Source organism: Bolinopsis microptera, chromosome 12, assembly GCF_026151205.1.
Source record: "Bolinopsis microptera isolate Bmic1 chromosome 12, MBARI_Bmic_1.0, whole genome shotgun sequence".
In the NCBI taxonomy this organism is placed as follows: domain Eukaryota; kingdom Metazoa; phylum Ctenophora; class Tentaculata; order Lobata; family Bolinopsidae; genus Bolinopsis; species Bolinopsis microptera.
The window spans coordinates 1,017,805-1,030,604 of record NC_087083.1 but is presented as its reverse complement, the minus strand read 5'-3'; the positions used below and the strand labels follow the sequence as shown (position 1 = coordinate 1,030,604).

Below are 12,800 nucleotides of genomic sequence, written 5' to 3'. Positions count from 1 at the left end.
AACTCCGCTCTGACCTCAGGGAATAGCACTAGTATGGGAGAGCTACAAACTGGACCCCTACGTTCAGAAGCTAGCAGAAGGAGTCCTCAACCTGCAAGAGAAAGTTGATGACCTCATGGCTATCGAGGAGAGGATCGATGTGGAAGTGCGCGCACTGGAGACGTGCGCGTACAAGCGCGAGACATTCCGCGCAATCCTGGACCAGGTGCAGAAGTATGTGGACCAGTTGAATCTGCAGAGTTACACGAATTTGCAGATGTGGGTTCAGAACCTGGACAAGAGGGTGAGTTAGAGGCTGGAGTCGCTGGATTTAGGTGAAACTGCCATCTCTTATCAGAACGTTAAGATTTTTGAAGGCAAAATAATAATGCTTTTGTTGTTAATTCTATACTTAAATGCACACTTATATAAAATTAAATGCAATTTATCCATGGTGACATTTGGCATAATTCTAAATAATTTTTTCCACTACTTTCTACTGAACATGCTTATTGCTCACCTTTACTCGTTACCACTAAACTTCAAATCACTTATATTTGATACAAGAAAAACGCCATTTTCGGACGTGGGAGAGTTAGGACTCCTCCAACTACATTAAATCAATTCCTTTTGAAACGTCCTGAATAAATATATTCACAAAAATAAAATGTATTAAACATTTTAAAACATTTCTAACACTACCTCCCATTCAAGGTCGGAGAGAAACTAACAGGACGGTTAGTGGCCGGCATGAAGGCGTGGCACGGTGCCCTCATCAACTACTCCTCCGACCAGGATACCCCTGAGGAGCATGCAACAGAGCTAGGGGCCGGCTTCTTTAAACCTGGCGGGGAACCTAATATTCCCAGTCAGGTTCACGATGTTGTGATAGTTAATCAGGTACGTGATCACGTGGTGATGTCACGTTGTGTGATGACGTCACGCGTGGGGTTGTGACGTCACGTGGTGTTGTGATGTCACGTGGTGTTGCATTGTGCAGTGTTGCTACGACCTCGAGGGGGAAGTGTAAAATCGCACTTATTTCCAAGTTTCTCAAAATCGACTGTAATTGAAAATTGTATCAATCAGTCAGAACAGTTTTCGAATCGGATTTATCAACTCAAATTGTTTTGATATCAATATAACGCCTTGTATGCTAAATTCTGATATATTAAATTTCTTTACAGGAGATCACTGTGCATCCTCCAATTGACAAGTCACGTGCTATCCTGACCAATCACCTGAACGGATACGTTGGTACAATCTGTGGTCTTAGCACTCTACAGAGTACACGATACACTGTGGGTATTGAGGTAGCAGCAGGGGATACAACTCACAGGGGCCTTCTTACTGGTTAGTAGTCACGTGGTGCTTTGATGACGTCACGTGATGACGTCACGTGGTGTTGTGATGACGTCACGTGGTGTTGTGATGACGTCACATGGTGTTGTGATGACGTCACGTGGTGTTGTGATGACGTCACGTGGTGTTGTGATGACGTCACGTGGTGTTGTGATGACGTCACGTGGTGTTGTGATGACGTCACGTGGTGTTGTGATGACGTCACTTGGTGTTGTGATGACGTCACGTGGTGTTGTGATGACGTCACGTGGTGTCATTTCTTTATGATATATTCTTACAACGCACAACGAACATGCAGCATGAACATATCTTGTCATTTTTGACATCACGTAATTATGTAACGTGGTCTAATTTTTCCAGATGTAACGTTACGATTATCTTAAATATCAAAGCCTGTCACGAGACTAAGTTCTTATAACGTGACTAAGTTATTGTCACGTGACTGTAAGTTCTTGTACCCCAGGTTGTGGAGAAACAGTTACCACCTACTCCGAATGTCTGACTGCAATAGAGGACTGCCTGGACAAGGGGGACAAATACAGCAGCGTGTGGCTGAATTACCAGTCTCTTTGGGATATGGACATGGGAGTGATCTGTAGCAGAGTTGGGGAGGATCTTAACTTGTGGCAGAAACTTCTCAATGATATAAAGTTAGTTCACTTTCACTTTCACAAGTTATCAAGTTAGTTCACTTTCACAACAATTTAGTAACTTTGATCTTCAGAATTGTTGGGAAAAGAGTGTGCGTTTAGAAAAGGCTAAAATAAAGGCATAAAGGCTAGCTTATATAGCATCTGAACCGAAAGTAACAGTACCTGTGGCTAAAAGCTCTAATTTACTAAAACAATACATTTCTGCGAAACACTGAAAATCAAAGCATCAAATCTGCAAACCAAACCGGACCCGCGAACCTTGGCCTGTATAAAACCGGATTTATGAGAAATCTAAAATGTGCACCCTGCATGTCTGCATGTAATGAATCAAATATATATAAGACTCGACTTGTCATAAACAATCTCTGCATTAGCAACTATTAGGTGATAAATTGCGTAAATTGTGCTAAAATTGCGTAAATTGTGCTAATATTGCGTAAATTGTGCTAAATATTTCTTATCATTAGTAGGACTGCGCATTTGAGCCATCCTAAAACCCTGGGTCCCCACAGACAGCACTGCCAATGTGTATTATGTTATTCATATTAAGTTATTATTAGGCCAGGTATGTTATCTTAAGACGATTAACATGTTGTTTGAAAGCTCATTATACTACTAACTATCACTATTATGCTTTAAGAACTCTCTTTCAGTTATGTTATTTAATTTCTAATATGACGTCTTATAAGCATCATCTAAAAATATGACGTAAACGTAATAGTTTCTTAATATTAATTCCGTTTTTATTATCTTATCTCAAGTTTCAGCACAGTTCAATTGCAACTCTCTGCTTACCCTTTTAGGATTATATCTTCGTAATGGTTCAAAATAATTACTGAATTTGGATCACAATTCATGGGTTTTTTTATGGAAATTACTTACAAAGAAAACAATGTCATTTGAATTTGTTCTGATATGATTAAAAAATGAATACATGTAACGATATTATGTAATTAATGGGTAAGTTTATATGTCATGGCGATTAAAACTCTAAAATGTAATTAAATGAAATTAAATGTAATCACGAATTGAATAAACAAAATGCCGATTCACTAAACTGTAACGTTCTCAGTTGATTGTCCAAGTAATTAATTAATTACTTCATTAATTAATTACTTATGCCTCAGGCATGACAAGTCCGTTGAAGTAAGGTCGTTTCTCTTCTTCAGTCATGTCACAGAAGAAGTTGACTCCTAAAAAACAACATCAAGTTAGCCTTGAAGAAATATCACCTTCAAAAATAAATAAAATTTGCAGTTAAAAACACAATAACTTAGACTGGGTTCTGAGATCTTGGATAACAATTAATTATGTAATTATAATAATAATTAATTAAATTAACAAGGCAACTATTATATTAACAAGAAATTAATACTTGACTGTTTCAATAACTTGCTGTTAACTTGCTGTTAACTTGCTGTTAACTTCCTGATTATAACTTGCTGTTAACTTGCTGTTAATATTACCTGCGGTGCTGGTGCTGTCTTTCTGTTTGTTAAGACGGTTGACTTCATCAACACAGGACTTGAAGAGATCAAACCTGTTGGGGATTAATCATTAATTAATGATTAATAATCAATTATAGTGTTTCAGCTTGCTAAAGTTACTTCTCTTACTCCAAGAGTTAGAGAATACACCTAATTGCTATTTACCAAACAATAGCAGTAGTATACTCTAAACAAAATCTCCCCAGCCCCCCCCCCCCCCTTTCCGCCCCCCCCTCCCCCCCCCCCCCCCCCTTTCTCCACACTGACCTCATATCAACAGTGTCCGAGGTGTACTCAGGAGTAGCCTTATCTTCCCCAACATGGTGCTGGAAGTTTACCCATGCACAGACGTAGAACTTGTCTTTGCCGTTCCTTCGGATTTTTGACATTCCTGGGCTCTCTCCGAATGGTGCGGTGGTACAGGCTTTGGGTGCTGCTTTTTGTCCTGAATTGTTGAAAGTTTAAACTTGGGGAATGTGGATTAGTTGAAAAGTTTAAAGTCAATTCTAGTTGAAAAGTTGAAATTGTATCAATTAAGGGTGTTGAACGCGCACGTGCAAATATTTGCGACATTTTGATCGGTTTTGTGGTAATTACGGTGTGTTAAGTGCGAGCTACATTTTAATCGGCTGTATCTTCGATTGTGACGGATAAAATCTGACAAGCAAAGAATACTATTAGCTTCCTCCCTGTGACCACGGGCTTTCTAGTTATATGTGTAAAGTGCAACTAACAATAGATAGCTTCTGTGATGAGTTTCCAATATTTATAGCAACATTAAAGATAAAAATGCAAACAACACCCTAACTTTTGCGATTCCACAACAACCACAACTAAAAAACGTCCTCAATAAATAAACATACCGGTTGGGAGATGAATTCCCATTTTCATAAGTTTGTTCTTGTTCAAGTTCTTGCCACCAACCAGTTCCTTGAAACGTCCTCCCTTAGCCTTAGCTTTGACAGCTTCTATATCAACACCCTCTACTCTTTCTAAATAGATACATATTTAATAAAATCAAATTTCATTTATTATTTTTACCCTCTGCTCTTTCTAAATAAATAAATATTTAATAAAATAAAATTGTATTTATTATTTTTCCTTTTACTCTTCCTAAATAAATAAAAGATAAATAAAGTCATATTTTATATAGCAATTTATCGAATCGTGTTACAAAAGTTAGAATTTATTTATGTATAGTTCGCCCTACTAAGATTACCTCTAGCCTTGTCAACAGCTGCCTCCTTAGCTTTAGCCTTGGCTGCTGCTTTAGCGCGGCTTTTCGCACCTTCCCTTGCGCAGGAGATAAGTCCGACCAGGAGGATAAGGACAAGAGTTTGCTTAAACATCCTGATGGTTGGAAGTTAGAAGTTGTGTTTTAGGTTGTGAGTCAAAAGTTGTGTTTTAGGTTGGGAGTTATAAGTTGTGTTTTAGGTTGGGAGTTATAAGTTGTGTTTTAGGTTGGGAGTTATAAGTTGTGTTTTAGGTTGGGAGTTAGAAGTTGAGTTTTAGGTTGGGAGTTATAAGTTGTGTTTTAGGTTGGGAGTTAGAAGTTGAGTTTTAGGTTGGGAGTTAGAAGTTGAGTTTTAGGTTGGGAATTATAAATATAAGCTGTGAGATATAAGTTGTGCGACGTTGTTGTGTTGTGAGTTAAAAGCTGTGTTAAGTTGTTTGGAATCCTGACCTCCTTTTACACCATTGGAGCACCCTCGCAATGCGAGTAAAAGATTCCGAAGGAGACACCATCGGTTTTGGCAGGTTTCATATCAAAAAAAGGAGAAAAAGTTGTTTCGTTCAAAACGAGTTCTTGTAACTTGTGAAGATCGAATTTAAACAAAGGTGTAAGAGTCCGAGCGAACATAAATCCTCCACGATTTTAACAGCTCACAAAAATAATATTCAAGTTAAGCTCGAGACAACATTATGAAACTGGAGAACTGTAAGTGTGCAAGGGGCTGCGGTGAATAATATTGTGATAATAATATTCAGATTCTTCTCACCCCTGGCCCTCATACGAACGGTGGACGTGTCGGGACGCGTTATGAACCAGCTTTATAAAGTGTTCCTTCTCACCACTCACACAAATACTGAGCTCCTATTGGTTGGTTTGTGTCACGTAGTGCGGATACTGTGATTTGATTGGTTGGTTTGTGTCACGTGGTGTTGTTACGGTGCTCTGATTGGTTGGTTGAACGTGTCGGGACGCGTTATGAACCAGTTTTATAAAGTGTTCCTTTTCCCACCTTAACTCGATTATACGGAGCTAAAGTTTGAATAACTTAATATTCAGCCAAACATGGGAACCCTTAAATAACGAATTTGTGGGTTGTAATCGCATTTTCTAAATTATTTTCTGGTCAGCATCCATAGGTTATTGTCTGAGAATCTAATTCAGCACAATCTATCAGCTCAAAGAGGCCGATAGATCTGCTGGAGAACCGGCCAATCAAAGAAGACGATCCCTGTCACATGTTGCTAGGCAGCCAATCAGAGCTGAGTTCCGCAGGTCACTTGTTGCTAGGCAATCAATATGAGATGAGCTCTGAAAGGGTTTGATTTACTCCGGCCGGGTTGCAAAACGAAGTTACCCGCTCTAATTTGGTGGTTGATTGTGGTAATATGATTTGTGTGCAGATTCTGTACGCAAAAAAGCTCCCTGCAGCTTAGAACAGACCTTGTAGGAGAAAACGTGACCCCAAATATCACGAACAAGATTTTCTTGAAATTAGGGAAATCATGGTAGGCTGAAAACTTGAGTAACTAGATGCAGGGTACTGTGAGAATAGTCCAGGAATCTATGGAGAGGTAATTGGAACTTGGCGAGCAGACTACAGAATCTGATGAGGGGAATGTTTGTAATCATAATGTTATCGGGGTCAGCAAGGTTTCGTATGAACTACGAGTGAATTGAAATAATACACGGTTATCTTGACGAACCAAGACAAGAAACGTGGCTTTTAATATAAAGAATTTATACACCGGCTCCAGGTCCCATTGCTGGCGGAACCACGCGTGAATCTAGCTGTCACGTGGTTTACCTTAATGTTGATGGGGTCACGTGTTTAAACAATAAACACGTGACAGTGAACCAAAAACTATCACGTGATAAAACACGTGATAGTGAGCCAAACACTATCAAGGGGGAGACAACCAAGATAGCCAATGAATAACTAATAAAAGATTTGAATTGCGATAATAAGATGTTAATGATACGTATTTAAGGTCAAGTTCGGAGACAACCTGTACATAAAATCAGTCACTAATTACACTCATTTCACTGCCATAAACGGTAAAATTAATTATAATTCCTCTGACAGTCCAAGGGGTACAGGCTCTTCAGATATTATACTCCTAACCTTTCTATAATGATATCTGGGTTCAAAATTTAAATAACTCAACCTTGGTGGAGACAGTGGCCACCTGAAAATTACAAAAATAAAGGAGCTGTAAATCACTTATGAAAAAAATATTTACTCCAAATTTCACAATTTAAAGTTACGTAAGACAGGTGGGTACTCAAAAAGTGCCGGTTGAGCAGGTTTGTCTGCTCAACACAGGTGGAGCAGCTTACTGACTACATGAGCTAATATAAGTGACTAGAACTAACCCTCTCATGCTTTTTAATTGCTCCAAAGTCCTAATATTTAATATTATGGGTTATACCAATCATATTTCATAGAATAGGATCCTCAGAATCGGCTCAACCGAGGTGGAGACAGCATAACATGCAGTTCAAAATCTGTTGTTCTGTAGTTAAGGAGCTGTAGAGTGACTGTGGCAGTCCATTTGCAATACCAATGATTCTAAATCATCTACCAACTCATATTACAAGGCATCCTTGCTGAAAAGTACACTCAACATAGGTGGAGACTCAAATTTGGCAAATTTTGGCGTAAATTTGACCTCAGAAGTCAAGGTTCTCCACCGCGGTTGAGTGGTTGATGGCTAGTTTTATGAGTTGTATACATGCTAAAGGGTCACCCAATGTTATTTCTTCCAGAAATCAACTGCCAAAGCTCAACTCAACCCGGTGGGGGCAATTTTAATGCATTTTTTAATGTTTTAATGTTCAATCAACAATTTCTCCACCTTGTTGAGCACCTTTTCACAACTTTGATAGTTTTTTTCATTTGCTAGAACACTTTGCTTTAAGACAGAAGGGATAACAGTTTTATGATCCCCTACAGTAGCAGTTAACAGAGCAGATTAGAATTAGTGATAAAACCAATGAATTTAGGCATGTTTGACAGGGTTTTTACTGTTTCTTAATGAAAGATCTCCACCCTGTTGAGAGTCAATGGAAAAAACAAAATTTAACGGGAAGTAGAAAAGGCCGAGACGCAACTTTCTAGCTAACCTAGAACTCTCTAAACCTTTCTCCACCCCCGGTTGAGCAGCTTTGAAAAGTGCATTTAATTTCTCCACCTCGGTTGAGCACTTAAATAAAATATTGATAAAACCATCAGATTGCAAATTTGATGTAGTTTGTGTTACCAATAACCTTTTCCACCTTAATCAAAAGTTTCTTCAACCAGAGCCAGTCTCCACCTTAAATCTCCACCTTTTAAGGGTTTGTTTAAAACCACCTGTATCTGCTCAACCGTTCAACCTTTTAATTTTTTTTTTTTACTGAGAGAAAGTTCTGAAAAATGTCTTGTCAGCCATATAATCAGGGAGTTTCATTCTGTGTTGAGCTGGCTCCACCACACACTTCTAAAAAAGTAAAAAATGTACAGGTTGTCTCCGAACTTGACCTTAAGGGCGATAATACGCCAATTGAACTTCTCATATCCCTACCACTGTAGATAAGGTCTCTGTTGGATTACCGGTGGTTATCCTCTAATTATCACCATTATTTTGATAACAATATTATAATGTTTACCAGGATTGCTTAATAGGAATAATCTTAATCAATTGCCCTTCAAATTTATAGTAGACTTGGTAGGAGGGGTGAGGGCCGGGGGTAAGGGAATGTCTCTGATTCAAGTCGGATCTAAATCAATTCCCTTGATAATCGATGCTAAATATCCGATTAGTATTTTTACAACTTAACTGATTTGCAAATTACCCAATTACCCAATTAACCAATTACCCAATTACCCAATTAACCAATTACCCAATTACCCAATTACCCAATTACCCAATTACCCAATTACCCAATTAACCAATTACCCAATTACCCAATTACCCAATTACCCAATTAACCAATTACCCAATTACCCAATTACCCAATTACCCAATTACCCAATTAACCAATTACCCAATTAACCAATTACCCAATTACCCAATTACCCAATTACCCAATTAACCAATTACCCAATTACACAATTACCCAATTAACCAATTACCCAATTACCCAATTAACCAATTACCCAATTACCCAATTACCCAATTAACCAATTACCCAATTACCCAATTACCCAATTACCCAATTACCCAATTACCCAATTAACCAATTACCCAATTAACCAATTACCCAATTACCCAATTACCCAATTAACCAATTACCCAATTACCCAATTACCCAGGAAGCACAGACTTACAATAGATAAGATGGAGACAAGGGAGCAGTTTGGACCGTTAGTTGTGGACTACAGTCAGGTGCAAACCAAGATCAACATGAAGTACGATACCTGGCACAAGGAAATCCTATCTAGATTCGGTAGGTTACTGTTGGTTACTCTTGATTACTATTGGTTACTTTTGTATTGGTTTCTGTTAGTTACTATAGGTTACTGTAGCTTTCTCAGGTTACTAAGATTACTATAAACTTACTAAACATTCTATATGGGTTTCATTTGGCTACATTTGCAGTACGATTATAGGGCCAAATATTGGCGGGCAGAAAAACAAACAATGTTCGCACTTCGCCGAATGGAAAATAAATCTTCAGCCTCCCACAACAAAACCTTAAATTCCAGGACAAATGCTGGGAGAAAGCATGGGGAGCTTCCAGACGGATATCAACAAGGCACGTACAGACCTGGAGTCCTCTTCCCTGGACACGTCCAGTACTGCGGAGGCAGTCCAGTTTGTCACGTACGTCCAGCAGTTGAAGAGGAATATGAGACAGTGGCAGGAATGTGTTGAGGTGAGAATTTTTGTTTAGGAATGCAGTATAAAGTTTTAAAATGTGCAGAGAAAAAAATGAATTATGTGATTCCGTGCAACTATATGCAGTATAAATTTTAAGAATATGCAGAAAATGTTGTATGTTTCAAGAATTAGGTGTTCCGCAACTGCTACAGCTAATTGGGGTCTTACCTCGTGACATGAATGCCCTGAATGCATAGGAACTGTGAATATCAAATAACAAGCGAACAGATACTTATTACTTATCGTGTTGGTCGTGTTTCTTAAAAAAAGGGATTAAAATGGAGGTGATAAGAATTGACCTCATCTTACAGACAGAGATAAAGTATTAACAAATGTGTTGTACAGACTCACTACAATATGTGTTGTATTAGGAGGGTAACTTGTTAAAGAGTTTATCATTAATAACCAATTAGCTATTCATTCGCCTCATTAATAACCAATTAGCTATTCATTCGCCTCGGCCGCGTTTGTTAATTACCTTGTCCATCGTAATTACTGAACGCGGCCATCGAACTGTTCTAAAACAACACTAGGGGTTTATTAACGGTAGGCGATGAAATCAAGAACGGAGAAATATAAACCCCATGCCCATTTATTTCTCAACGTTTGGTCGAATGGGCGTGTAACTGTGTAAATACAAAGTGTGTAAGTATTATATTATATTATATTGACTCTAACTCCATTCCCCCAGACGTTCACAAGCGGACAGCGTATCCTAGAAAGACAGAGATACCAGTTCCCCAACAACTGGATATACACTGACCAAGTGGAGGGTGAGTGGGATGCATTCTGTGCTATACTCAAGAAGAAGGACAGTCATATTCAGCAACAGGTTAGTGAAAAAATAAAATAGAATACTAAATAAATGAATACAAATTATCCAGCAATAGGTTAGTGGTAGTCTATGTTAATAAATAGCTCAATATTGACTTCATGTTCCAAGCTTAAATTTCTTGTTTCATATATCTGGATCTGAATTATAATAAATTATAATCTCACAATTCACTTTCCACATCTATCTTTCAAATACGTTCATATCACATCTAAACAGTCCCACATCTACTCAATTTAAACCCCACGATTTACCCCACAATTACCCCACAATTACCCCACAATTTACCCCACAATTTACCCCACAATTTACCCACAATTACCCCACAATTACCCCGCAATTTACCCTCGCCTCCCCAGGTATCTCAACTACAAGAACGGATCATGTCAGAGGACAAGTCCCTGGCAGCTCGGACTCAGGATCTTCTGGGAGAGTGGAACCTGAACAAGCCCATTCAGGGCAACATCAAACCTTCCAACGCTCTTGATGTGAGTTTAAACTGTTTTAGGTGGGCCAGAATAAACGCAATGTCGATGTGGAGATTTTCTTGTACTTATTGAATATTAATGAGCTGCAAAGTGTGGATATTACTATTTGTATTACGTGAGCCCGCACAGAGGGAGGGGTTTGGAAATAGCTAGCGTTTTTTCATCATTTTATGACCACGATGTTGCGTTTATTATGGACCACCTTAATCCCTTTATTTCAGCTATTGTAGCTTAAAAAATTTGTATCGCAAAATCTTGGCAGACCTCTTCTTACAACATTAAGGATATACATGACATTATAACGTTTTAAACATTGATAATGATAATTTATAATCATTTAACCGTTAATTGCTTGGTTTCTGTTCTTTGGTTTCTGTTTCTATTTTCCTCTGAATTAACCTACACAGGGACACATCAAACATTCTGATATTAAGGATGCTTTGTGTGTAAGTATAGTACAGGCCTCACATACACTGATATAATATCATCGATTCTTTTTAAAATATCTTAGCTTTTTAAATAAAGCAAACATGATAGCTTTATTGATTCCTAAAGTGAAGCTTTTTTTTGATATATTTAGGTCATTTAGCTATAGGCGTTTTAATATTCGATCATAGCTGTAACTTATAAATCATCGATTCATAGCTTCTTATAAATCATTGATTCAGAATATTTAGATGTTCATCAAAACATGATGATAGTATTATAATACTAGTGTAACCAAACAGACCGCAATGAGTGCCCTCCCCTCTAATAAGCTTATAGTATTACATAACAGTGAATCTTGCGGCTAACCTAATTATGATTAATGTGTTAACGATACATAATATGCAGTAATGGGAGTAAGAGCGAAGAGGGAGAAAAAGTTAGCCATTTTATGTCACATTTGCGGTACAAAAACATCAATTTACCCACTTATCACCGACCAATTCGAAAAACCTAACTCATTTGGCTTCGTCAGAGTTTTGTCGATACTATACCGGAAAAATCACTCCCATAACTCTAGCCGTTTTCCTGATTAAGCCGCTCGGAAATTACACGCGCATTCTCTTTGAATATATTTAAAATGAATATATTGTCACGTGGTTTAATTTAAAGTACACTAAAATATTTATCAAATGGAGCAAATAATCGAATTTTTAGCAGAATTTCTTATACTGGAAATTCACACAAGAATGAAATGCAGCTTGAAATGCAGCTCAGCAAAAAATACGAAAATTAAATCAAATTAATAATTATTGAAAAATATTTAATTAAAAAAAAACCATCAATGATATTATGTAAATTCTTCGCCCTTAACTGGCGTTGTCGTTGAAATGCGCTTATGTATCTTCCCTATCTTTGGAGTCCCTAACTGGTGTAGAGTGGAGAAGTCCAAGTCTGCTTCTACAAAGAAAATCCATCCTCAAATTCTCCATTTCATCAAAAAATCAAAGTCTCTCATTCAAACTGTAATCCTCTTCTCACCACTTTTCTCCTCTTTAGTAGCCATACCCTCCACCTCCTCCTCCCTCCTCCTCCGTATGACCAACACCACCAACAACCCTACTGCTATAGTCGAACTCACAATAGCTATTACCAGAAATAAATAATGTAACTCCACCCTCTTCTTCTCCTTGTGCTTCCCCTGGCAGGAGATCCTCCGGGGCAGTATCCTGGAGCAGTATCTTGGTTTACCCTCCCTTGGTGTATCCTCCCCTGGTTTACCCTCCCCTGGTGTATCCTCCCCTGGTGTATCCTCCCTGGTGTATCCTCCCCTGGACACACCACGGTCTGTAGAGCAGTGTAGTTGAGACGTTTCACTCCGTAGCCCTGGTCACAGAGTATTTCTACTTGGTCTCCAGGTAGGAAGAAGGGGCGGTTGTCCGTGTTTCTAACTGTGCTGTGTGGGACAGAGAACTGT

General features: G+C 38.4%; 1 protein-coding gene across 1 annotated transcript in view; it reads left to right on the top strand.

Moving 5' to 3' along the window:
- The window catches only part of LOC134824023 (cytoplasmic dynein 1 heavy chain 1-like), a 59,956-nt gene that overhangs the window by 20,444 nt on the left and 26,712 nt on the right, over nucleotides 1-12,800 (top strand). Inside the window, 8 exon segments of the mRNA XM_063835671.1 lie at nucleotides 20-283; nucleotides 694-879; nucleotides 1,167-1,332; nucleotides 1,805-1,991; nucleotides 9,010-9,143; nucleotides 9,403-9,572; nucleotides 10,269-10,409; nucleotides 10,769-10,897. Of these exon segments, the coding sequence (XP_063691741.1) occupies nucleotides 20-283; nucleotides 694-879; nucleotides 1,167-1,332; nucleotides 1,805-1,991; nucleotides 9,010-9,143; nucleotides 9,403-9,572; nucleotides 10,269-10,409; nucleotides 10,769-10,897 (1,377 nt within the window).